Raw genomic sequence first — 27,496 nt, 5'->3', positions numbered from 1 at the left:
TACGTTTGGAGCGCTGCATGACCTGTGTTTGTTGTGTGAAGGTCAGAGCTTTCTGCACTTGAAGATGCTGCTCCTCTGAATCACAACTCCTTTATGGACACTCTGGTGCCTGTATGAGGAAACTGCAGTGGTGAAAACCACGCTGTGTTGTCCTGCTATTTATAGGACTGATATTTACACCGACACTGCAAAGATCATAACAAGTGACAAGTAAAGCAACAAGCCTACTTAATACTGAGTTGTGCAGCTATTTACAGTGAGAATATTTCTGCTCAACAGCTTATCTTGAGCCAAAAGCTATGTGTAATTTAAATGCCTTGATTAATAGCGTTTTACCTTTTGATGTTTCTGGGTAGCACTGTTTTGTCATTATTGTCCATGTTGTTTTGAACCACAGCACAAACGTCTTTCACAAGTAAACACAGATGCCTTATATTTCTATCAAAACAAGGTTTTATTGCATAAACATATATGGATATATATATATTTTTTTTAGATTAAACAGATTAAACTTGTTATTTGCATTTTTAAATATCCATTCAGTTGGTGACTATTGCTGTTTCCTTTTCTAAGCAGCATGCCAAGGTTTGTATTACATATCTGTGTTTAGTTTTATCTCTGTACAATCTACAAGGTAAAAACATGTTTTGGTAAAAACAAATCTCAAAAGTAACTTTCAAAAACATGAAAATCATGAACTGACCGCGTCCTGTTACAGATGTACAGTATAATAATGTAAACTTCAAAAGTGTTGATAAAAGGTCTTTCAAACGAGTTTCCCTCACATAGCCATGCAAGGATGTCTGAATGGCACAATTATTAGAGAATTGATAAGATAAAGTGGTCTATGCTGGTTTCAAAAGGACCATGAAGTGAATAGACAAAAGGTGAAAACATGGTCCATTGGTCAAATGTCAAATGTGCAGAGAATATCAAAGACATAAAACTGACTTACGAGGATAACTGTAGCATACATTATACAGCAGTTTATACAGGACTATGAGGCAGTGAGTGACTAAAACACACAATATATCGTATTCAATGCTAATTTTAACCATCCACAGGGAGACCTACAGACTCTACCCAAGATGATATGAAACAGAGATGATGATGATGATGATGATGATGATGAAAATGATGTGACCTTGTATTTGCATATTTATGAAAATGCCCTCTCCTGCACTCTGATTTGATTAATAGCTGGTAGAAACTAGAAAAAATGGCTATTACAGTATAAACTGGAAAGTCAAATATGTGACAGTAGTACATACATACCTACATTTAAACCAAGGCTGTGCCACCACAGAGAAAGATTAAATGGATTTCCCTGTCTTCCAAAGACATGAAAATCTAAACAACGACATGCATACTGATTTACAGTATAATACATTTTTGCTGTGATAGTTGATCTTACAAAGCTATGTTTCGTTTTAAAAGAAAGCCCTCTCCCCTTCATGTTTCCTCTGGTCCAGACAGCATATAAACTCACGTGGTTGTACATTAGTTTGATTGAAATATCTCATTTTGTTTTTATCTGCCCCGGCAAAAGACAAGAGAACAAATAGTCGCTCAAGGTATTAATGGGAACGAACCACCCTCCAATCCAATAATGTCCGAGCGGAGCACCGTGCAATTTAGGAATCCACATATGCTGCTGTTATGGCATATAATGTTGCAGTCAGCAAGTTTCCAGTTTCAAAGATGGCATCTACATAGAGCCAGACAATGTGGTGGGAATAACTGTCACATTAATGAAAATATTCTTTATGATATGTATTAATAGCAGAAAATAATCACTTATAAAATAATAGAAATGATGTTCACGACAATGAACTGTGTTCTACCGACTCATAAACAAAAATGAATCTCAGGTAATCTTTGTCCTTTGTTTGGACAACAACATTTTGGAAAACAAAACAGAATATGAACATGTAATTACAAGACGGAAGATAAAGAATGACTTGTCTATCGCCCAGCCTTACATCCACATTAAAAAACCAAAAACCAAAAACCTTTTCATCCTCGAATTTAATCTGTAGTATCATTGGGATGTTCAACCTTGGCCGGCTCCATTATAAAATAAGAGGAGCATGACTGCAAACTCCTCCAAGGTCTTTGTGAAACTTTTTCATCCCAGCGAGCTTTATAAAAGTGGAGTGCTATCAGGTCCAAACCATAAAACATAGCTATGACCCCAGAAACTACCACAGGAACAGCAGTAGTCGCCTTCAGACTGTCATCCAACCCTGAGCTGTACACTTGTGCAACAACACAGTTTGGGTTGCAGGAAAAAAAAAAAATTCTATTCCAGTACAGATCAAACTCTGCCTGTGATACTGACACAACACGTCAAAGCCCAAATTCAGTGGCGTTGTCCTTCACTTCTGAACACCTTGTAAACATGGCTGTTCAAGCGTTAAGCTGCAGTTCCCTTTTTAGCCACTAGACTGCAACCTTTTCCAAGAAAACAACTGTACCAGCAGTATATCACAGCTCTATAGCACTATATCCCTGATTTATCTCACTAGTTTCTATCCTTCATACATTCTGCCATTGAGAAGAATAAGACGTTACACAAGCCAAGTAGTTCTATATATACAGTGAACTCCACAGAGTAATGTTTGGTATGGCAGTGTGTATATACTGGCATGCTTTTGTGTGGTTTGTATTCACCACAGTAGGGCAGTATTACAATGAGATGCTGAGGTGAAACATTTTCTACCAACACATAACTAAAAATGTCGTAACATATCTCAGCCTGGTCTTATTGTGAACCATAGCTCCACTGGCATTTGATTTGATGTCTCTTGATTCTTACCTTCACACACCTCTCAGACAGCCTGAGCTTACACTGTGTGTGTGGTCAGTCTTTTACACACCCACACAAATCAATCAATCGATCGATCGCATTAAGATTAAGGATTAAATACAGTGGAACAGCGATGATTCTCACGTGGTCCCTCTCTGAGTATTGAGTTGTGCTCCTTGTATACACATGAAGACTTCATGTATCCCAACAGTAGTGGACTGAGCTTTGATGTGTCACAAAAAGCGTGATGTTTATACATGAGTGCATGAGACGTGACGGATTTCCTATGCAATTAAATACTGTGCCCACATTCGCTCGGTTCATTCACTCAGCGCCGCCTCTCTAGGGTAAATACGCAGTTGTCCATAAGAACCACCGTTTGTTTTTGAAATTAGGAATGGCTCAAAGCACCTGATAAACACTTTCGGTAATTAGAAAATCAAGTTTAAAGGGTGGTCTTGGTCTTGAAGACAACAAAGCAAAACTCACTGTTTATTCTCACGATTTGTATAAAAACATAATTATTTTCCAGTTCAGTAACTCTACATGGTGACATCTTCAATTCAAAGCAATCATATTTTTATTCATTTCACTCACATTGTCTGCTTCTGCAAGGTAAGTTCAAATTAAACTTGGAAAAAAAAAAAAAAAAACTAAATAAAAAACTCAACTGATTGTTTAGAGAAGTGCTTGGGTTGTGGCTGGTCCAGCTTTGGCTGCAAAGACAAGATGTGAGGTCATGGCTGTTCTGTCCACTCCCCATGCTCACAGTGCAATTGGTTACTCCATGCCGTTCCGCAGCATCTGATTGGCTGCGATGAGCATGACACTGATGATGAAAGCCATGGCGAAGGCGCAGATCAGGCTTTTCCTGACGCACGTCTGCCGATTCTTCTTCTTGGGATGGACTGAGAGAGTGAAAGACAGGAGAAAAGAAATGAGAGACCGGAGCATTTTTCTGTTAACGTGGTCGTTTCTACATGTAACTCCAGTTTGTGCCTCGCATGTGATGGTTATTAATCAATTAAGTGGTTTATTGGCTTAAATATAAGAATTTAACTTTAAGGGAGTACTTTAAAGCTTTGGGAAATACTCTGATTCGCTCTCTTGTGGAGACTTAGAGAAGAAGATTGATACCACTCTCATATCTGTATGTTAAATATGGACTCAGAGTAACCAGTGGCCTAGTTTTTACACTGCAGCTTTTATTAGGATTAAACAAAGATAAAGAAAGATATAACATGCTAATTAGTGAACTTTAAACATGCTGATTGGCAGATTCTTTGGACAGAGCTGAGCTAGCTGTTTCCCAATTTCCAGTCTTTGTGCTAAGCTAAGCTAACCACCAGTCAGCACAAACCAAGTATAACAGTCGTATCAATCTTCTCATCTGTCAACAAAAAAATGAACCTTCTTTCTCAAATTGCTGAACTGCAGCTTTAAGTAATCGAATAAAACATCACGTTCAAACAACGTTCTATAAACAAAACAATTCTGCTTCGCATAAATTAAAATAAAAACATTTCAGGTAAGGACGCAACATTAAACAGGAGTCAGCAGAAGAATGAACTCGTGCTCCTTTGAAAAAAGCTAAAAGGAAAACCCTGCAGAATGAGTAATAAACCTGACGTTCATTTGCATAATCCTTAAAGTCTCTTCTGTTGTGCCAATATGATATGTATAAATGCAGAGTGATACTATGCATGAAAGCAGTAATATGCATAAAAAATCTGATTCATGAATTGCGAATGCAATTTGACCTGTTTCTCAAGGTGCACCTCCATTCTTTGACCCAAAACAAACACACATGAAACAGCAGCTAACATTTCTAGTTTCCGTGTTTCGCAGCTTCTCTCTGTGACCCAGATCATCAGTGGAAGTGTCTCCAATGTAAAAATGATGAATACATGAGAGGCACAAACTGGTTCTGACACTCTGTGCTGCAGCAACAACAAAGACAATAGAAGTGAGGTGGAACTTTTGTTCTGATACCTATCTGTGTGGGCTTAAAGGCCTTTTCCCCCCTAAAGACTTAATCTCTGGAGAATACGAGAGGGAGAGGAGAAGAGACGGATATGTCCTCCAACAGGCCTTGCAGCAAGAGCAACAACCAAAAGTTTCCTCTCTGTCAGCCCCCTTGTCTCAGTTTGTAAGAATCACATGCCACATCAATAAATCAAGTCAGAGCTCTGAGTCGTGGATCTAAGAGGGACTGTAAAAGGGGCTGAAGTCCCACTGGACAGGAAGAAGATGGGAAGGAAGCAGGCATGAAAGAGGGAAGTTGAGGATGTGGGAAGAGGGTTAAATGTGGGGAGGCACACAGCTGTTCTTCTTTATCCCTCCCGTGCCTCCTTCTCCTCTTTCAACATCTTTCCACTGTTCTTATTTCTCACCCTGACTCCTCGTCACACCCTTCCCTCAACACCAGAAACTTTGTGAGAAAGAGTGCCAAGCCAGCAGTTCCCTGATCCCTTCCTTAGCCTCTTATCTCCTCCTTCACTGTCCCTTCGCCGCTAAGTTTCTACAGTTCCTCCCGGCTGTCTCTTTTTAGGACTCTCTGAGACTGTGGGCCAGTACCCAATGGATTCATTAAGACTTTCCCAGTTTTCTGGTACGTTTGATCTGCCTTTACCTTTGTCCTAGTCTGACTTGTGGATGTTTCACAAGTTTTTGTTTCCCTCTTGTCCCGAAGCAATTTAACTTCTTACGTCTTATGTCTCAAGAAAAATGCCTACTGTGTTTCACGTGTAGCAACCCGTTCCTCATTCCTGGCTTTGAAACTCGAAGAAATGCACGATTTTCCTCAGATTAATAGATTTTTATCTGTTTTTTTGAATATGCCTCAGTATTCTTGATCTTTCTCTCAGGATCACCAGCTGTGTGGATATTCATGTTGCGGCAAATTAGAAATTTTACCTTGAATTTTGCCCAGCAAGACTTAGAAAATCATTTAGCGTGTGTGTTTAAAAGCGTTAAGTTTTCAGTCACCCTCAACTATACACATTGTCTTTTCCACTTTATTCTAGCTGAAGAGAGACTTCAGAGGAACTTTTCTCCTGCCTCTGTGCAATCTCACTTCTCTTAGCCTTTCTACTTGCCTTCACACACCTCAGTGTTTTCCTGCTCTATTTCCCTCTGCTTCAGCCACATCTCCTATCTTATTCCATTGTTCCGGTAGATTAAGCTAATGGTGCAGACTTGTATTTCAATCAAGAGGGATTTTATAATACAGACCATCCAATCATGTCAAAATGTGCGTGTCTGGATGCAGCAATAAGTTTGTGAATTTGTCTTTGTTTGTCCACAGTTAAACCATAATGAAGTAGTTTTTTGGGGAATAGTCTTATTTCGGAGAGTTAGATGAGAGGATCGATTCCACTTTTAAATCTGTGCCTTAAGTATTAAGCTAGAGCCAGGAGGCAATCGTCTTAGCTTAGCATAAAGACTAAAGGAATGGGCAAAGAGCTAACCTTCAAATACAGGCCTATCAATTGCTCTAAAGCTCACTTGTTAACACATTGCATATTGTTCGTTTAATCCCTACACAAACAGAAATGTAGAAATAATATTTTGTGGTGTTACAGTGATTTACATGTTGTATTTGTTTGAGTCCTGTCACGGTAAGTTAAGGTAGAAATATGTCAAGCTGAGAACACCAAAGCTATTTGAAATGCTGTTCAAGATGTAGGTAGTAAAAGTTCTGGATACAGGCTAGTTTAACCCTCTTCCCAATTTAATGCTAAGCTAATTGTTTCTTGGTGCTAGCTTTCTTTCTAACCACACAGGTATGAGAGTGGGATTAATTATGGTTAATGTCATCTTATCTAACCTTTGGTAAATAGGAAAATAAGCATATTTCCCTAAAATAAAGGCTTCCTTAAACAGTTTAATTAAGAACATAGTTAGTTACTTGGATAAATATGTTTTGGTCATAAGTTAATTAGCTCATTGTCAAAGCACTGGATTAAATATCATCTGCATTACAGTGCAAAATTACTTTTTATAAGTACAGGTATTTATACCAGCAAAGAACAGCCTCCTCACCTCCCTCATACTCAGGGCAGTTCCCTGAGGTTTCATTGAGGCTCTCCTCCTCGGTGATGATGATGTTCTCTATGTCCTTCATTGTCAGGTGGTCCCGGAAGGCGTGGAACAGCACCTGCTTCAGCTCATCCAGAGACAGCTGCTGCATGTCAAACTGCAGGGGCACACAACGATCATTGCAGAGACACAGTCATCCACAAACTGGCTTTTTGAGGACAGATAAATATAGAAGATAAAAACAAGGTGTGAAATTTTCAAGCTGCAAGAAAACATGGCATGTAAGAATTTGTGTTTTATTTCCTAAATGTGTTGTGTACAGGTACAGTATGGAAGTAGGAAAGGTGTCAGTTGTAATGTAACGGCAGCATGTGTGCCTGTGCATCACTGGTGCTATTTTTGGATGCCTGAATCAGTATGCAAACCTGTATGTGTGCATTGATATAGGCGGATAAATTTATGCAAGCACAATTGGTTTATAGACGTATCAATTAAAATGGAAATACCAGCACATTTAGTTCCTTGCCGGTCGTTGTATTCTCAGTTGTGTGTGCAAGTTTGTGTTTTAAATGATTTATGAGGCTTTGGCCAATCACTCACTGGAAGTCTGAATCTTAGCCTCTCTCCTATTCCCTGTCCGCCCTTCCATAACCATCACATGCATCCTGTCCCCCAGCAGATCCCTCCTATAATCCATAGGCACACGCAGACACACACAAACGCTGTCTTCAAACCCGCAGGATCTATGTCTAGATTATTTCCCTCACTGACAGCTTGGTTTAGCACAACAGATGGACATACTGAGGGAGGGAATGCAAAGAGGAAGAAAACAGGGGGTTGACCGAGAGAAAGACGAGATGAGAAAACAGTCAGAGGTCAGAGAAAACTGAATGAATGAATGAAAGAAGCACAGGGGGACACTGATGGAGAAACCAGAGCTGACTGACAATGGAGGTACAGACTTGAAAGAGCTGTGATGGTGAAGAGGGGATGCTCACTTCAACTAGGGAATGGCAGTCCTCCTGCTCTACAACAATGCATGTAAACCACTACAAACAGCATCTCTCATGCTCGACCAGCTTAGGTAAAACAACAGATCTGGTTTACCAAAGGAAAACTAGCTGATGAGAAACAAGAAACTGTACTACTACCAGAACTGGGTATTGAACCTCATGTGATCATCATTCAGGCTATGGCCTTATTTTATTGAGGCTCTTAAGTGCTTGTGTTGAGATGTTAAAAATTAGATAAAAATTAGGTGTTAAATTATACCCTGCTCTGTTGAGTGTGTTGCTGTTCTCTCTAATATCAGATTGCAACACTGCAACAAAGAAATCAGTGGAACGTAACGAAGATATCAAAGCAGCAATTCAGAGGCGTGATGTCATCTTTCACCATACATACATGTGAAAAGAAACACATGCACTCATGCTTTCACATTTTATGTATATGTTAAACCTTTCAGTTGGTTATTTATAAATTTTCCATGCATGCCTCTGCAAGACGCTCTGCAAAGGCAATCTAACCATTCATGTTGCTTTCTCGGGTGATTTACACTGCAATTATGGAAACATGCATGTGGATTCATACACACACAAAAGCACACATATTCACATGAACAACGGCACTTTACGACATTAATAGCAAACCTGGGTCATTGCAATAAAGAGAGAATAATTTCAAACACACACAGACAAACACACTCATGCTCATGTCTGGTTTTCTATCTCTTCACCCTCTCACTCACACACACAGACACACACAAACACATGCAGGTGATTGGCAAACTTAGATCAAACTATTTTTCTTTTCTGCTAGAGAGAGCTTTTCCCACTCTGTGGCTTCTTTAAATAGCAAACAAGCAAAAGTGACAAAGAAGGGCAGAACAAACAAGATTCAAAATTACAGCTGCAAACACCTTAGCCCGAGAGAGTAGAGGAGCCAAAGCCAAAGGTAAACAGAAGTGCCATTTATCCACTAAAATATAAGGGTTGGAAGCTGGTGCCACTCCCAGTTTGACTGACAGATGTTTGAAACATGGACAACATCGACCCACACTTTCAATAATGATGATTCTTTTTTATCTACATCAAAAAATTCTTCTATTACATATGTGATGTCCACTTTCTATGGTCAAACGAAAGCACAGATTGGACCTTTAACTCTGACTCATGCAACCTTGTGTGACACTCCAGAGCAGAGGAACAGGGAGTGGCAGCAGCATTTGGAGGTGAGCCGCCTGATTTCTGCTCTCCTCCACGCAAAAGCTGTCTCTGCCTTGAATGGATGCTCGGAAACGGAGGAACAACTCTTCGGACTGCAGCCGCAGGACAGACAACATGACAGCTGAGAGCAGGAGCAGGGAGAATGTGCAATGTTCCTGTCTGTCTGTCTGAGGGAGGAAAAGCCACAGCGGGGCCGCTACCTGTTACCAACCAGCAGAGTGATTTCTCCCTCTGCCCGGTCTCTGAAGGACATCCACATCCACACACAGACACACACACACACACACACTCAGTGTGTGAACAGAGGATGCAAAGGCTCGAGAGTTTGGCTGTCAGAGCATTTTGTCTTTCACTGAATGAACTCGAATATGTGATGTGTGTGTATTTGCGTGCCCGTGAGTGTGCGTGTGACAGGAAAACAGCAGGGGATCGTGAGCAGTGACCGGTGACATACTGACAGAGCCAGGACACATCAATCAGATGAACAGGTGCTTACACGCCGTCCCTCCCGTCTAATCCTGCCTGCCCTCGCACAGAAAAGGCTTGTTTCGTCAGTCGTCCACCTGCTTTGTCTTCTGACCCTTTTCTAAGAAGTCACCCAGAGTGACAGCCTGAAAGTATTGTTTCTTTTTTCCTGTACTCCATCTCTCCCATTTTTCTGCCTAACAGCAGTGCTGTCAGGATTAGTTTGCGCCTTCAAGTTCAAGTGAAGTTTCGGCGTTTCTCAAGCAAACCACGTTTGCACCAAAGTGCTCAAACCAGAAGGAAAAGGTACACACACACACAGAGATGCACACAAATACAGACACACACACACACACTCAGAGGACACATGGTAGTAGAAACCTGCAGGTAGGATAGGTTATTTTTAACAAGGACAGCAGAGGCTACAGCCAACCACAAATGAATAATAGATAAATTAGATCCACAGAAACAGAATCAGTCACAGTTGTATGTGATGTAATGAGATTCCTAAAAATATCAACAGATTTTTGTCAATCTGAAGGAAAATGTTCAACAGCTGAGCAGCTGAAACTGAAGAGGCCTTGCCCTGCTCACTTTTTAGACACTAGTGCTAAAATAATTGCACTTCTAGTACTACATTTTACAAATCCACCAAATGGCAGATATTATGTAACAGAGACACACCGTGTTTAAAATTACTGCACATTTGGCTTCTCTGGTCATCAGTATGAACATTGCAGACTGTCTCAACAGATGCAGATGACAGCGATGAGCCCATCACAGCTCGACTGTTTTGTTCTGCCTTCTTCATCCTCCTTATCAGGCTCTGTTTTCACTGACAGAAATGCTGATACTGGAGGTGGTTGAGCTAAAAAACTAACGAGCTAAAGTTAATGGTGGGAAATTTTAATTAAAACTTAATATAACTTTGACTTAATATTTGTAATGTAACGTTCGACATGAATAAGTGGAGACTGGGTTGTGCAACTTAAGCAAATAAGGAGTCTACCTTTTGATTTTCTCATTGGCTGCCTGGAGGGATGTCGGTTGTTCAAGTGCTTGAAATGAGAGTCAGATGAGAAGATCAACGCTTCTCTCATGTCTGTCTGTTCAATATGAAGCTGGAACCATTAGACAGTTAGCTTAGCTTAGCATAAAGAGTGGAAACAGGACTATTTCTTGGCCTGGTGCAGTAACATTAGGGGTTTTGTCGTCATGTGAGGATGGCAGGCAGCCAGCAGAGACTCCAGAAAGATTTTCAGGGGGTGTTCAGTTACTCTTTAAGAAAGCTACACATGATTTGGTGGTCCTTGTGGTGGCAGTAGCTCAGGTAGTAGAGCAGGTAGAGTATATATTGTGGGGTTTGCTCAATCACTGATTTCTGCTGTCTGTATGTCTTAAGACAAAAACATCTTCCAAATAAGTGTAATGCAAAACAGCATTTTTCAGGCTTGCGTCCTGCACCCTCTCAGCACAAACATTTTTTTTTTTTACAGACTATAAACATTGTTATGATATTTGCTTAAAAATGCTTTTTATCTTTAGGTACTGTAGCTCAATTTGCAATGGAAGAGCGGGTGCTTCCTTTTTCAAATCTAATTTACTGACTGTCAGCAGAAATGCGGTGACTTGAGTCAGGATATTTCAAAGCAGATATCTAAATCTCCCCGAGGTTTACTCCGGCCGCGCTACAGTGGAAAATAAGCAGAAAAACAGGGATGTCTTCAGCGGTACATTGAATCAAACAGGATGGGGAACAATCAGGAGGACGTGCAAAATGTATTCGACACACGCACACACAAATGCATATGCAGATGAAAATGTGATTACACACAAAACTTGGCAACTCCAGCGTCCCCAATGAAGTCAATCATTATACATCTCAGTGTGCGAGGATATTATCTGAACATACTGAACTGAGTCATTATGGCCCACCATGATGTGCCTCCTTCTCTTCCATCTTTCTCTTTTCAACACAATGACTCTCCCTGTCTTCCTGTCTCCCTCTGAGCTCTGTGAAATATAAACAGACACACACGAAATGCTGCTCTCAGAGTCCTCAGAGACACACTTCCTCCCACCATTTCACCCCCCTCCTCCTCTCTCTTCCTATTTTTTTTTTTTTTTGCTCTCTTCTCTTTTCATTACTCGCTCCCTCTCTCCTGCTTCTCTCCTCTCATTTTCCCATTTTTCCCTGTTTTCTTTTGGTTTGTGTCTCTTTGTGGGTGGAGAACATTTGAAATCACCCCTGAGACGCACACCGTCTGCGACCTTCATGAATCACAGTCTGTCGTACCTCTTCTTTCATTTTCTCCCACTCTCCTCCTTTGTGGTTTTCTTTTATATGCCTGTGTCTTTATGTGGGGCATTCCCCCGCACCGCCACCGCCACCACCACCCTCCCCATCCCCACACATTGTCCAGCTCCCCTCTCTATTCTCTCATCTCTCCCTGGTTGGCTGGCTTGCTGGCACTCTGTAGTCCGTCTTGCTCCATCCTCCTTCATAGATGCAATGCATGTCATTTATAAAAGGTGTTTCATTTCACACAATTTAGAAAGAAATTATCTTGAAGTTATAATCGGCTTTTTTTTTTTTTTTGCATTCGTTTAGTTTGTTTTCTGATGTGTGAATGGCATAGCCATTTTTTAAAAAAATTATATTTACTGAAGCGAAATCTAGGATAAAGAGCATCTATGTAAATGTGTGTAACCTGAAACAGACACACACCTCCTCATTTCAGTGAGTCACCCCTTAAATGTTTCTCCTCTCATTTGACTCAAGGAAAGCAGAGAACCGCTTCCAGAGAGCTGTCACCCTGCTCAACCAACCGTCCTTGTACTCAACACACAGACACAAACACACACATACACACACTACAAATGATGCACTTTTCATAATTGTCGCATGTCTTACCTAACAGGAAAAAAAAAAAAAAAAAAACACTCTGAGAGCAACAAATTTTCTGTCCGGAACAATTTTCAAAAACAAAGGAAGCGCGTTCAAAAGCATGTAGATGAGCTGCAGCCTTAATCACCACTGAGCCCAGTTTGGACCATTGAAAGCACACAAGCTCAGACTTTCCACATACTGGGGCACATTCCCGCAATCTTTATTATGGTAATAACCTCCTACAATGGTGTGAATGATAAACACACACACACACACACACACATACCTTAACCCAAAAAACATACACATACCCGCATAAAGAAACACACTTAATTCTCAGCAGGTCTCTTTTCCCTTCAAGGCAAAAAAAAAAAAAAGCCTCTGTTATTGTCAGGGAACAGGAGACACAGGTGGGGGGTATGAGAGTGTGTTTTGGTTCATGTGTGTATTTTTTAAGGAAGCGTGCACCTGTGCAGGGAACCTGCAGAAACTAGGGCTGTGCTTAAGGATGACTGCTGAAATACACAGTCAGAGTAAGCGAGACGAGGAAAGGATGGAACTGATAAATGACGAGGACTGTGAGTGATGAGAAAAAGACTCCGGCTTTGCCTCTCACCTGCCAGAAGATGTTGTCGATGGTGTTGCCCAGGAATCCTTCTCTGTTGTCAGACGACAGCAGTTTGGGTCCCAGTATCGTCATGAACTCCTCAAAGTCCACCTGGCCGTCCCCTGCAGGCACACACACACACACACACACGCACAGAAAGGCAGAGAGACAGACCGGGACAATAGAAAATCAGATACACACACTGGAGGGCTGGCAGACCGGAGCTAAATAATGCATTTTATGCTGAAGTTTACTTGCTTGCCGAAACAAAGAAAAGCGCCCTGAGACAGATCAACAGATGGATGTGCCCTCATCCATGACAAACAGCCATGTATCACCACTAATTCACCTTTCAAAGAAGGTGCACGCACCTGTGCGAGTGCGTGCACGTGTTTGTCTGTGTGCAATTGATTGTGGGACCGTTTGTTGCAATTGAGGGAACATTTCGCTAATTTAAATGCAAAGGACACAACTTGTGCTTGCATTATATATTCTTGGGCTGCATGTTGTTAGAGATAGCAATCAACAGGCAGCGTCCCGTGGAATTAATACTCAGTGAACATCTCCACTACAGCTTCTATTATACACTGAGTTAGTGCACCGACTTATGAAACTATATATTGCCAATATTGCGTTTACAGCGTTGCCTAATGCTCTGCTTATTGTTTATTAGAATAAGTAGCATATCAGATGCATTAGCTGTCTGCACAAGTCCCAGTGCTGCCGTGTTAGTATTGGTAGTAGGATAACACTTTATTTTATGGGCCTGTAATTTCTGAATAATTTCCAAGAATGTTCCTGGAAAGAACAATGTAATTTGGTAGTAATTACGGGGAAAATAGAGGCAAACTTCAGTTGGTACTCTTGCAATAAATGAATCCTAATTAATTGCCGTGTAATTTAGAGAGCATTTAATTCCAGGAGGGCTCAGCTGAACATGCAAAATGTGGAAGTTGTAAGCGTACAATTTAACATGTATGGAGCAGTTCATTTGCAGTCAAGGAATTTATTCACTCTCCACCAAGATTAGTGCCAAATTACACAGTCCTTTCCAGGAAATGTCTTGAAAATACTTAAGAAATGCAGACTCTAAAATGAAGTGTTACCTTGTAATACAGTATATTATCAGTATCAAACAGCGTCAGCTCTCTGTTCTGAAACCTGACTGCAGTTTGTCAAAAATGCAGCTTTAAATTAACATAACATAATATTACATTTTAAGACTACTTTGCCTGAAACCTGGATAAGAAGGTAATGCCAGAGATCAGCGGATTAAGAATCTGAAGAAGGGATTTAATCAAATTAAAATGGAAGGAGTCTCCATCTGTATGTCCTTCGATTTTCTCCACAACCGTTCTTCCCATCAACTCCACACTCGCTGGGTGTATTGCTAAGGACCCAAGGACACGCAGTGTCGAGTGCGAGCTCTTGCGGTCTCCAGGACCTATCTATTATAAGTGTATTACTACCACCAGAAGTACACACTAGGTAGTGTATTGGGAGAGAGCCGCTATCAAGTGTCAGTGCTGGGTATATCACGATCTCCATCACTCACTACAGAACATTCAAGAACAGATGAAGAAAGAGAGACGGAAAATATCACATTCTAGTAAAGATCTGTAAGTTTGCATTTTGTTTTATTTTTTGCTGAACTCGAACATTTCAAGTATAAGTGATGTAACTTTTGGAATGAAGGCTTTTGTTCCTGGAAATAGCCTGGTCCCAAATAGCTAGCTGTTAGCAATGACAGACAGCAGTTCATTATCTCACGTTTGCCCTGAAGTTGAACAATATTTTTGCTTGATACGCCCATCCCTAATTGTGTCTTAGGCATCATCATCACCACCAGCTATGTGTCAGCGTGAAGTTGTCGGGGTGAGCAGGTCTCGAGAAAGCTGCGAGCAGCAGTACCAGAGGCCAATCAGTTGGCCCGTTCCAAACAGGCAGATGCACGAGAAGTGAAATCAAATTAATCATCTGAAGGACTGTGCAGGTTGTCTAACACCTGATAATAATTGGCATTCTTAAACTCATCGTGCCTGTGACCGCATTCAGTGCCGTCCGAGCGACGACATCGAGATGATAGAAGTCAGAGGTAGAGGATTTTAAGAGCGATGCTGTTTCTCCTCGGAACAAATGGCAGCGCTGCTCTCAGACGGTCGGACTACTCATGGAGGCAAAAGCAAAAAGCTTTTAGCTGTGACCTTTGATATTTACCACGAGCTGCGAGCTGAATCAAGAGCAGGCAGATAAGAACCAGCTGAAAGATTGACTGGCTTGTTTGTGATGCAGGTACTGCTTAGGAGTAATTGCAATCCTCTGTGAATTTACAGGCAGGGCTGGAGTTTAAGGAGCAGGAGCAGACGGCTTCTCTCTTTATTGTCTCTGGGGGAATTTGCTTTTTGACAATTGACCACCTGCTGCCATTGAGGCAGTTAAGAGACAGATTTGCAGGAACATTTTGAAGGAAACCCCCAATTCAAAATCCCATTTTGCCTCAAGCAAGTCAAAGAGGCATTAAGTTCTGCGTTTTTTTGGCATCAATTAAGGTTTTTCATTTACATCACATTAAAAATATTCACATGGCTTGCTTTCTCTGGAAGGAAAATATTCTTCTTCAAGCTTGTACACAACCTATTTTAATATAGACACAACAGCAATAAACAAACATTAAACACATGCAATATATGTTAAACAGCCACACACTTGTCCTTTTATGAGGAGGTTCACCGAAGAGGTGTGTGTTTGTTTGCATGTGTCCGAGCATACTCTGTGCATGCACCCAAGTGTGTGTCCTTATGTAGTGCCTCACCATCCATGTCCAGTCTCTGCATGATGATGGCCAGCTCCACTTCGCTGGGCATGTAACCCAGGGAGCGCATGGCCATGCCCAGCTCCTGTTTGGAGATGAAACCATTGCCATCACGATCCAAAACACGAAACGCCTCACGGATCTCTGCAGGACAAACACACAACACATCGCTGTACGTTCCTGTTAACTGCAATCTCATTTCAATCTAATTAATAATTCTATAGACAAGCAGTATTTTATGCAGAGTTCTGTTGACACTGTAGTGGATCCATTTTATTTTCTACGTGAAGTTAAACGTGTGAATTCTTGCTGGTGCTGATTTGTGGCTTTCTGGTTAGTTTGGGACCAGGCTGGCAGGTGTGGTGTAAGATGTGAATGAGCCTTTCATCTCCCCTTTACTTCCTCATTTATTTCCTTCTCCTTGTTTTCTGTGTGTCTTAAAGGTCAGAGGCTCATCACAGCAGATGAAAATATTGGTTCATCTTTATTCTTTATTACCATTAAAAACCCAAAGCCGGGACTTCATTGAATGGCAGGCTTCTCTCGTCTTTCTTGTCTCTCTCTCTGTGTGTGTGTGTGTGTGTGTGTGTGTGTGTGTGTGTGTGTGTGTGTGTGTGTGTGTGTGCTGAACAGGTGAGTTTCTTTATTTTATTCATTTCCATTTACTCGCCCACATTTGAGAAGTGGCTGTCATTTTCACTGTGCAGGTGCAATCATTCTGACTTCTAATTTTGTTTTCATGCTTTTTTTTGTAAAATGTGTACGTCATTTGTTTTTTCAAATTGTCTCCTTCACATTCTGCGTGTTTGATCTTTGTGTTCCTGCGTCATGTCTGTTATCATTCCCTTCTCTGCACTGCTTGTGTTACACTTCACATCCTGTGGTCGTGTGAATAATGACTGTTGTCTCTCAGGAGCAAAGGTAGAAATAGCGTGATGTTGTCGCAGCCCTGCAAAACCTCTCGGGGAGGAGGTCGTGGTGGACGGTTAAGTCGTCAAACAGTGTGACGCTGGAGTCCGCTGTTTGCATCTCGTCTCTTACCTCCGCTCAGCATCGAATTCTTCTGATCATTACCACAATCATTCTCTTACTCTAAAGCAGTTGCAATCAATATTTTTATATGGATTAAATGACTACTTGTATGCAGAAGGGGCCACTTGTATTGATAGACTCAGAAAATTATCACCTGACTTTGCAGTTTCTCTCAGCTGTACAGAGTTTCAGCTCATTGTTTTTGTTTCCCAGCTCACAACTTGACTGTTTTTGGTGTTTCCAGCCTGTTTTCAGTGGAAAAAGCTCTAAAAACCGACTGTACTCTACCTGCTCAGCACCAAACAGCAGACAGACAAATGAACGACTCACTGGTGAACATTGTAGACACAGCTAAAGAGCAATCAGGTGGCCAGAAACATGACTACAAATGTATTCCTGACAAATTAATGATAATGTTGCTCCGTAACTGCTGGATGAGTAAATAAGCAACTGTTTGCCAACACGTTCACCATATCAACGGTGTTGTGTTTACAGCTCGTTGAACTCCAGCAAGGACACAGATCACAATCACATTGCTCATTTCTGACGATAACAACGTTGTCTTGACAAAATGTGTCGACTCGGAGGGAAATGACAAGTGACCTACTTGCTTTTTAGATTTTGTAGACTTGCTGATTTGAACGAACCATAAAAACTGCTCAAAGACTCAGATGGTGCTGCAGTTGTATGACTGTGTCGTCAGCCTCGTAAAATCCCAAAATACAACAGTGAGCCATCAGATGGTGTCAGTGAGAAGGACTAATCCATTAGATCAAATCAATGATTAACAGGTTTTAGCAGGTAGATGGTGCTGCAAGGTGCTTCCCTGGTGCTGATAACAGGCTTTCCCATTAACAGGAAGTGCTGCAGCTTCTCTCTCAGGCAAATCAAGGTGAGGGTGATCTCCCACCCTCCCTTCCTCTCCCTCTCCCTCACTCTCCTTCCTTGTCTCTCTTACATCTTTATATATTTATTGTATTTTACAAACCCCGAGGGGCCTGTACCAATCCCTCCACACAGCACAATCACCACCAGTATTGCCAAGAGCATTTCCGACTCTCTCCTCCCACATAAAAGGCTTCCTTCTAACTTGAAATTGTAAGTAAACGCACACAGCTATCTGTTCGTGCAGCACAATTACTCAAACCTCTGAGGACCTTCTTACAAAATACCCTGGTCAATCTCTGGCTAATTACTTGTCAATCAGTTGGTACTCTGTGAGCGGGGGTGGATGGGGAGGAGGCGGAGCTTTGGGCTGGGGTGAAGGTGGTCGAATTTATCGACCTGATAAAGAAAACAGGGGCAGGAGAGACTGTGCAGGTCCTTACTCAACGTGTTTTGACAGGCGAGCACTCCATTTTTTCTGTGTATCTCCACACACTTCAGGGGTGAGACAGGGTGTCATTTCAGCTGGCATTCGGCATTTGAGCAAATCTCTACAGGAGAAACACAATCGAGAAGAGTAATAGCCTGCTGCACGATGGAATTTAAATCACAATTTCCCCGAGACTAATCCTTTTCCTAACTTAAACGATGAATTTTACATGAAGTTCATCTCTCTGTGTCTCTCTCAGGCTGTGTGTCATTAATATTCTCGTCCTGACATGCTGCTCCTTCCTTCCTCTGTGTAATAAGTCCGTCTCAGATCTGCCTCCTATGTCTGTCTTTGCTCTGTCAGTTGCGTGAGAGCCGAAGTTCAGTCGCAGCCCCCATCTGAGCCTGTAAATATCCCCTACGGCTGATAACTAGACTCCAGCACCGTGCCACTGCCTCCCTTTCTCTCTCACAAAATAAAGTGAGAATCAGAGGCGAAGGATGGGGAATGCAGGCGAGTGTGTGGCCTCCCAAAACAAAGTGAGATGTATTTGTATGCAGCTCAACAGTAAGGGGTACATTTTCAATAGGGTACAAATGAGTTGGTACGTGATCTATTACTGTGCGACGTCTGTGTATGTGTGTGTTTGCGTGTGAGTGCGCAGCCCTGCCTGTGTGCGGCAGTGCATTACGAAGTCAACCCCCCAGGACTGTACATGTTCTCGCTGTGATTGATGAAACGCCTCAAAAGCAGAGAAAAGGATAGCGGCGATTCAACAGAGGGGTGATTAACTAGCCTTCTATCTGCGCTAACAGATGATCCTTAGAAGAACCTTAAGCATCTCTCTGAAGTGGGATTAGGAGTTTTCCAAGTGCTGGGAGCAAATACCACGGATATTTTGTCCACATCAAGCAATCCCATTGGTTGCGTTGGATCTGTGGCTGACAGGGCCTAGATAATGCTTAATCATAATGTCTGGAGTCTGAGAGTCTAGATTCAATTCATATAATAGCTCTACATTGGTTCAAACTACTTTGCCCTTCTCGCCGTCCTTGACAAACACAACACAGACAGAGGCCAACCGGAGTAATGATGATGAGACGTTTCAGCCACTGCACCGGCTTCAGCGCACTGAAGCAACTGTTTGAGTGAACTGGGTTGAGTCAAGTTGTGCACAAGGGACGTCGGATTAAAAGATTTATGAGACAAAGTACTTCATACCAAAGCTCATTCGAGCAAACTACAATAGGCCACATGTATAAATACAAACAAACAGCTTCAGTCGGAAACACACTCTCGTGCTCTCGGTCGTCATTCGGTGAAGGGATTACTGTAGCTCTTTCCCACCAAAGCAACCCAGAAATATATGCACTCATTGCATAGTAGAAGTCTTTGTTTTCTGCAGCTCGTCAAGCGACACATGTGAGGTTACGTCACAGGCTCACCTCAAATCAGGACCCACGCGTAGTGACATACAGAGTGCTTCAGGATCCCTCAGCTTGTGGTCTGTTTTGCATAAAAACTGGCACTCACTGAGCACACGCTGAATAGACTGCATGAAAATGTAACTCCTTGCTGCCAGTTTCAGATGATATGAAAGAAAACGGCCGTTTGTTAGTGCTTGGGTTGTATATTCTTGGGTCTGGCCATTGGTTATGATGAATTCATACTCACCAAAGCAATTGAGGAGCTCTGGGAAAAATGCTCTTAATACATAACAAGCAGCCATCTTTACATTTTAAATATCCCTTTATTTGGAGTGTAATGATGTTAAGAATTCTCTAATGCTTATGCACAAGAAAACTGCAAGTGTGCACAACTACGGCAACTCCTGCAGGTCAAAGTGGAACCAGGAAGTCTGCATGCTGTGATGGGTACATTTCAATGAATGAATTGCTCCACCTTTGTTTTCTCTTCCTAATAAATTCACTAGGGGTTTAATACCTGCCTGTGGCCAGTTAAAAAACACTGAACCATGGTGCTTGTAATAAAACACAAATTTCCTTTAATCATAACGTTCTTATGTCACAAAACACTAATATTAGTCCTTTTTGATGTAGTCATATTTAGACATTTTAGATAAAAGATGAGGAAATTACACAACAAATAGATTGAAAAAAAAGAAAAACATAAAAACATCTAACTGTAATCTAACCAAAACCCCTTAAAGTCATGTATGCTGAATGCAAAATAATATAATTTTGGATTTTTTACATACTTAACACATGGCTTTTCCTCAGCTCAGAACAGTTTATCTATGAGACGGAAACAGGCCTCTGTGAGTGCCGGTGGCATCAATTTTCACACAAGATTGATTATAAACTTTGATTAGAACACCAATGTCAATACATTGGTGTTCTAATTCAAGCCTGGTCCAATATATTTTGTTTCTGTTTCTTCCTTCTGAGTCCTGTGACTGATTTTATTTCCTAAGCACCATAATTGGAAACCAATGCATCCAGTCAAGCTCTGACAAAATGGCTAAATGGAAAAACTTCTCCCTGGGAGGATTGGAGCGTTGTAACTGCATTGTTCCTGCAGTGAAACATTAATTGCTAATACCTCACACTTTACTCTGCAACCCACCTCACCTCCCACCCTCTCTCTCTCTCTCTCTCTCTCTCTCTCTCTCGGCACACTCACCTCCCAGCTCCTCTGTGGAGATGCTGGTGAGCTGGAAGGCTTCGCTGCCCTCCGTCAGGGAGCTGCTCAGATAGTTGTCTGGATAGAGCAGGCCCGCCCGCACATGGTGGAATGGCATCTTCTCCCTGCAGAGCACGTGCGCGCGCGCGCACACACACACACACACACACACACACACACACACACACACACACACAGAGTCTAAATAAACCTTGCATGTATGTGCGTGAGCGAGAAAACTCCAGGTAATAAAGACGTGTATTCAAACCCAGGCTATCAGCACGGTCAGGAGCCCTTTTTAGAAACACAGTCTCCTGTGGAGGGAACATTGTTCCTTCCAATCTGCTAATGCTCATTTCTGGGAGAAACCGCTGTCTACTCGTGGCACAATCACAGTGACAAATTATGTAATCACATTATAATTCAATGGAGTCACACAAAAAAAAACATTGCACTGTTATTGTTCTGATAAATACCATCAGAGTACGACCAGGAACTCGGTATTATCTAGCAATCATTCTCTCGCCATCTTTCTCCCGCTCGCTCTTTGTTCAGCCTCCTTAGTCCACAGAGGAAGAGCACTAAAGTCCTGTCACACACTATCGTCTCTTGTAACTCCCCCCATCAGATCTCCTGACTTCCTGTCCCACCAGACATCCTTCACTGCCACCCAACACCTCACCAAGAGACCTCAGGCCCTGACAGGGCATCAGTCAGCCACAACCCAATGTTGTTGTGTGATCAGAGCAAGTCTCCCATTTGATTCATGAGTCTTGCCCCTCTGAGGGCTTTCCCAGTGTAATATTTTGACACTTTGGCAGTATGCTTCATGTGATATTCCTGCCAAATACAAGCTGAACTGAAGTGAGTCGAGGTGAGGGAGAGAGAGAAAGACAGGGAGGGAGGGAGGAAGAGATAGAGATCCCGGGAGCATTTCGTGAGCGTGCCGCTGCCAGACAGGAGAGATAGAGATAGAAGTGGGGATGTCTCTGTCACAAGAGACATGGTCCAAGTATAAACATCCACTCTCCTCTCCTCTCCTCTCCTCCCCTCCCCTCCCCTCCCCTCCCCTCTCCTCTCCTCTCCTCTCCTCTCCTCTCCGTTATTTGAGACTTAAATCCTTTGTGGATCTTGGAATTAGAGTCAAGGGAGGCAAAGGACACTGACTGAGCGTAAAGACAAAGAGAGTGTAAAAGGTTAAGAGCCATGGGATAGGTGCAAGTCAGCTCTGGTGATCTGTAGAGGACACCAGGTGTGAAAGTGGCTCTGTGTATGTGTGCATTAGACGGGGATGGACAGCAAACAGTGTGTGTGTGTGTGTGTGTGCAGAAAGGTGTGTATGTGCACATAGTTTGTGAGCTTTCAGGAAATGTAGTCTTCAGTCCATCTGCTCCTGGTTCTACTCTTCGTCCACCTGCACTTTGAATATACTCAACATGTATTTGTTCTGCAGACATGGGTTTCAGCCAACAAGGTGCAAATACATGCTAAAGTCTAATTGTTGGATCGTCGTCCAGTTGCAACTATTCTCAGCGAGCAAAGGACAGAATAATCTCTTTGAATTGTAACATTTGTCTTATATCCAATCTATCACTGTGCGTTCAGCTTTTGAAAGAAGCCTTACAGCCATACTTGGTCTGGTATGACCGGTAGCCTGTGGATGGCTAATGTTAGCTGATGTCAGCTGCCACATTGGGTGCTGTTCAGCAAAAAAATGACATGGTCTTGCTTTACGGTGCCAAGTGAAGCATGTAAGCATCAGTGAAATATTGCCGCCTTAAGTTTGAGATTTGATTCATTTTAGGATTTAACTAAATGAATAAATATGACCTTTTTCTTCAGATTCTCACAGGGGAAACAACTGGAAGGTTGACAGGAAGCAACAAATTTGTATGCATGTATGACGACTAATATTACCAAGCATGACAGGTTGGATGGTTTTTCTAAAATGCACTTTTTCTTCTAGTGCTGACTTCAGGTGTGCCAGTACACATGTGGTTGAGTGAGAATAGGAGCATGTTGCTTTTTGCAGTGTTACGTTTGTATGTTGGCACGCGTGTGCAGACACAACAGTTTTATGCATGTATATTGAAGTGTGCACACGGGTGTGCTTCTGCAGATACATTACTGAATCCATCTGCATGTTGAAATTACAATGGATGCCTTATTGCATGCATGTCTGAAAGAGAAGTTCATGCGTGTACCTGCAGATGCTGCGAACATGTATGTATATGAAGTATCATTATGGCAGTGGTGGGGACAGTTGAGTAGACGAGAATGATTTATATTTCCATCATGATACACAGTTCTTCAATGCGTATCAGGGATGTGTTGTTATGGAAGAAATGACTAAAGCAAGGATCACTAAATTAAAAAAGAGTCACGATTCAAAATGATGAACATTTAATGGCTGCTTAATAAATGAATTCCTTCAATTCTTCAAGCGTTCAATTTCAACAGCAATTATTTAATCAGTGGACAAATTAATAAGACATATGATATGAAATTAATATGAGAATGTATTTTAACAGTCCATCTGCTCTCACAATTGTTCCCCTGACAGAAACACCCACTCACTCATGGCAAAAACCAGCAGACGCACATACACATACATCAAACTCAGTCACACGCTGAGTCCTTCTCTTTTTTTCTTCCTCTCTCTCACTCACTCCCTATTTTTCTCCCATATATTTTTGGATTGTGGTTTTTCTACTTGTGAAAACACAGACTGTTGTCACAGAGACGGACATGAAAGCTGACAAGGACAAGCCTTAGCAGAAAACCTCCATCTGATAAGTCTCATCGCCTGGCAGTGGAGTGCAGGAAGAGGAGTGGCAGACAGACAGAGAGACAGACAGACAGACAGGTGAGACAGGGTGGGTGGAAGGGATGAAAGGAGCAAATCAAAGCGGGCTGACTGACAGCGTTTGAACTGTGGGGTCACCTGCGCCCCAGGGAGCCAAGTTTCAAGTCTGCAGCGTGGTGATCAGAACGAATTTAAGCTGAGATGGAAGGGTGGAGGCTGAGATGAAGGGAAAGGAGCAACCGAGATTGAACCAAAATCTGGGAATGGGGAGAAAGGAGAATCATGTTTTTTTTTCCTCACCTCCCTCGATCCCCGTGTAGAGAGACGCATTAGCAGAACGGCAGAAAAGAGCTGAGGGGTGACAACAGTATTTTTTCCAAACGGCACATGCACAAAGCTGCCACTACAAGCAAGCAGCCCCGACGAGACATCAGCATTAACAGAATCAAGCCTAAAATCTGCCAGATCAGAGGAAACAGGTTGCTACTGCGGCAGCCACCAATTAACCATCAACACATGGAAAACTGTGTGATTTAACTCCATCCAGGGACTCTCTGATGTGCACTAGATGTGTTCGCTGGCCAGGCGGACTTCAAGATAAATCAACAAATGATTCTCTTTTTACTTCAAGCCACTAAAACGTCACTTCGCTCTCCAGCTTCTCCAGTTTTGGAGATAAGGGCCCTGTCGCCTGCCAAAACTAATGAGAGACAATGCTGATCAGCTGAGGCACCAGCACTGTTGGATAAAGGAACTCTGCGATTTATCAGATAGACTACAAAATGGACAGGAGATCAATCTCAGGCATCAAAGAAGGGCACGTGTTACCTCAGCAGGCAAGCAACAACGGAATGGCTTCTTATTAGATTTACAGCTAAACCAATAAAAAAAAAAAATGATTGATGGAATTCAGATAACTTGCTTTTCTGTCCCTGCTCAATGTCACATTGTCAGCATCCTCCTGAAGTCACCTTGGGCAAAGATAGGCAGCCTCCACACAGCTGTGATCTCTGCTGTCTCTCCCTTTCCCATCAAGGCTGAACTCTAAAAACATTTCCTCAACAGAGGCGCTGGGTGAGCTGCCCATCTTGTCGCCCTTTGCCGCCTTTAGCCGCCTCTGGAGGAGGTCAGCGTGGGTCATCCAATACGCTCTATCTGACCCCAAAACCAGCTGCTGCACTAATGGAGTAGCTCTGGTGCTTGAGGTTGACGCGTGAGCCCTCGATCTTCTCTCAGATGGTCTGAAACGATGTTGTTGGATGTTAAAAGCGTCCCACGCGACGGGAAAAGAATTGGACACCCATGAAGGTCTGCCACACTACGCGCATCTGCAGCGGAGGGAGCGCAGCTGGACTCACACCCACTGATGCTCAAAGCTGCTGCTACATGTCACTCTCACTGCACCGAGAATGGGGTGTCTGAGAATTAAAAGAAAAAAACATGCGCGCTACCCGCCAAATATGCTCGCACCCACACCGCCCAATACCACGCACGTACTGTAACACCCTCCATCCGTTACCATCCACAAGAGGGTCTCCTCCGGGGTATCAGATGATGAATGTTTGTAGGGCAGGTGTCAGATTTGGCCATCGTGCTTTATGGCTTTGGAGTTTTAGAGCATCTGGCAATGAGAATGTATACAGTTGGGTTTTAGACTGCAGCCATTCCCCATTCATCAGAACCCAAATGTGAGCTGCTACAGCTGAGTGAACAGGAGCGCGGCTGATAAAGCCACAAACATGATGTATAGTGCGTGTGATGGAGTGCTTTACATCCCGCAGCGTGTCGAGACGCTCATTCTGTAATTACACTTATAGCGCGTGTCTGATGGACCTATAATCACCTAATCACACCGATCAAACCCACGCAGCGCGCACCGACGCGCGCGACGCTCACAAACAGCTGGAAAGAGATTTTCGGGAGCAGTTGAAATAGTCGGACACAGAATGCAAATAGACACAGACATCATTCTGTCGTCAGGTTGTCAGCCATTAAAACAGCACAGCTCATCTAGACTGTCAACACACACACACACACACACACACACACACACACACACACACACACACACACACACACACACACACACACACACACAGGTCCTTTCACACACGCGCACACGCTCACGCTCGGGCACGCTCCGCACATTTCCACAGATTACAACAGGTGCAGTCGCCCGCGCGGCTCTGCGGCCGTCAACGGGACCGACGCATGGGCGGTCGGTGGCGGTAATCACCTTTATCACCTTTAACAACCCAGAGGTGACACACTAATTAAGAGTCGGGGTATAGCCTACCTGCCTGTGAAACGACTGGTCCCCCCGTTGTGTGAGATTCCCCCAGCTCGGTTAGAACACCGTTGGCGGAGATGCTGAGGGTGTTTTGAATTGCCAAAATGTGTTTAGTCTGTTTGCATCCGTCCTGTGCTCTTGAGGAGTCCGTCCGACAGCCAAAGATGGACTCATTCAGTCTGCGTGTGGGATCTGCCTCGGGGATTCACCAGAGTCTCATGTGTTCCGCACTTTTTAGATAGTTATTTGAAAAAATATCAACTGGTTAGGTGAGGAGGATGATGATGGTGGCGCTGGGAGATTTTGTCCGTTTTAGATGAAGCCCAGACCCACATGAATGGCCTCCCATCCGTTCCCTACATCTCACTTCTCATCGCCATATCTTGAAAATTGGGATGAAGCAATTGGGTAGGTAGAGTGCCAAATCTTCGTCCTATCAGCTCGCCCAGACGGACGCCACCCAGCCGCCCACGGGTCTGGGTCTAAGAACCGGTGCTGCTGCTGCTGCTGTTGCTGCTGCCGGTCGCCTCTTGAAAAAAAAAAAAAATAAGAAAAAAAGAAAAAGAAAAAACAGATAAATCACGATTTTATATTCAATCTACTCTGTCGAATCAACACGGCGGAGAGGAGAGGGTGATGCCTTTGAGCGCAGATCGGTCAAACAGCGGAGGGATGGGAAGGGATCTCCCGACGCTCCCGGTGCATTAATCTCGGCTACTCCTGGTGACAGAGTTAACCTATTTATCGGTCCAGTCCGGTAAGGGAGGGGCCACATGGGGTCCACGGCAGCAGAGGTGCGACTGTGTATAGGTGAGAGGGAAATATGCGACGCCGTGGCGCTCAGAGGGAGCTGCTCTCCTCTCGCAGGTGTGTGTGTGTGCGAGAGAGAGAGGGAGAGAGAGAGAGAGAGAGAGAGAGAAAGTGAAAGAGAGAGAGGGGGGGAGAGCAGAGAGAGAGAGAGGGAGGGAGGGAGAGAGAGAGAGAGAGAAAGAAGGGGGGGGAGCAGAGAGAGAGAGAGAGAGAGAGAGAGAGAGAGAGAGAGAGAGAGAGAGTGTGTGTGTGTGTGTGTGTGTGTGTGTGTGTGTGTGTGTGTGTGTGTGTGTGTGTGAGGTCCGAGCAATTAAGGTTTCAATGGATCAATGAAGCTACAACCTCTCCCCTGGGGATGCGTGTGTCGGTGTGTGCGTGTGCGCGCGCGTGTGTGTTTTCATTTAGCCATTCTTCACAGCTTTAAGAGTCATTGATGACCAATTATGGTGCTTAGGAAATGACATCAGCCGCAGTACTTAAATGATGCAGTGTCTAATCCCCCCCTCTTCCTCCCCACCACCCATCCTAAATCTTCTTCTTCTTCTTCTTCTTCTTCTTCTTCTTCTTCTTCTTCTTCGTGGGCCAGATCATGCGGTTTGTGTTTTCCGCTCGGTGCCTCTGATTAGAACACCCCACCGCCATCCCATTTACATCCTCTATACTAATTATATAATAGACGACGCGAAGTTTCTGTTTTCCCCCCACCAACAGCTCAAGCGCAGTTTTAGCCTTGAGGTTGGAAACAGTGTCT

At 43.1% G+C, this 27,496-nt stretch overlaps 1 protein-coding gene across 1 annotated transcript; it reads right to left on the bottom strand.

Moving 5' to 3' along the window:
* Positions 1-430: 430 nt before the first annotated feature.
* Positions 431-26,827, bottom strand: caln2 (calneuron 2). The gene is made up of 6 exons (XM_076750898.1): positions 25,942-26,827; positions 20,840-20,964; positions 15,850-15,993; positions 13,047-13,159; positions 6,854-7,007; positions 431-3,717 (listed from the first exon to the last, which is right to left on the bottom strand). Exons 2-6 carry the CDS (start codon positions 20,955-20,957, stop codon positions 3,590-3,592), a joined length of 657 nt encoding a protein of 218 aa, XP_076607013.1. The 5' UTR covers positions 20,958-20,964; positions 25,942-26,827; the 3' UTR covers positions 431-3,589.
* Between the last annotated feature and the right edge of the window lie 669 nt (positions 26,828-27,496).

The sequence above is a fragment of the Chaetodon auriga genome, chromosome 15 (assembly GCF_051107435.1).
Source record: "Chaetodon auriga isolate fChaAug3 chromosome 15, fChaAug3.hap1, whole genome shotgun sequence".
NCBI lineage: Eukaryota > Metazoa > Chordata > Actinopteri > Chaetodontiformes > Chaetodontidae > Chaetodon > Chaetodon auriga.
Note: the sequence above shows the minus strand (reverse complement) of the source record. Positions and strands in the feature narration are given on the sequence as shown.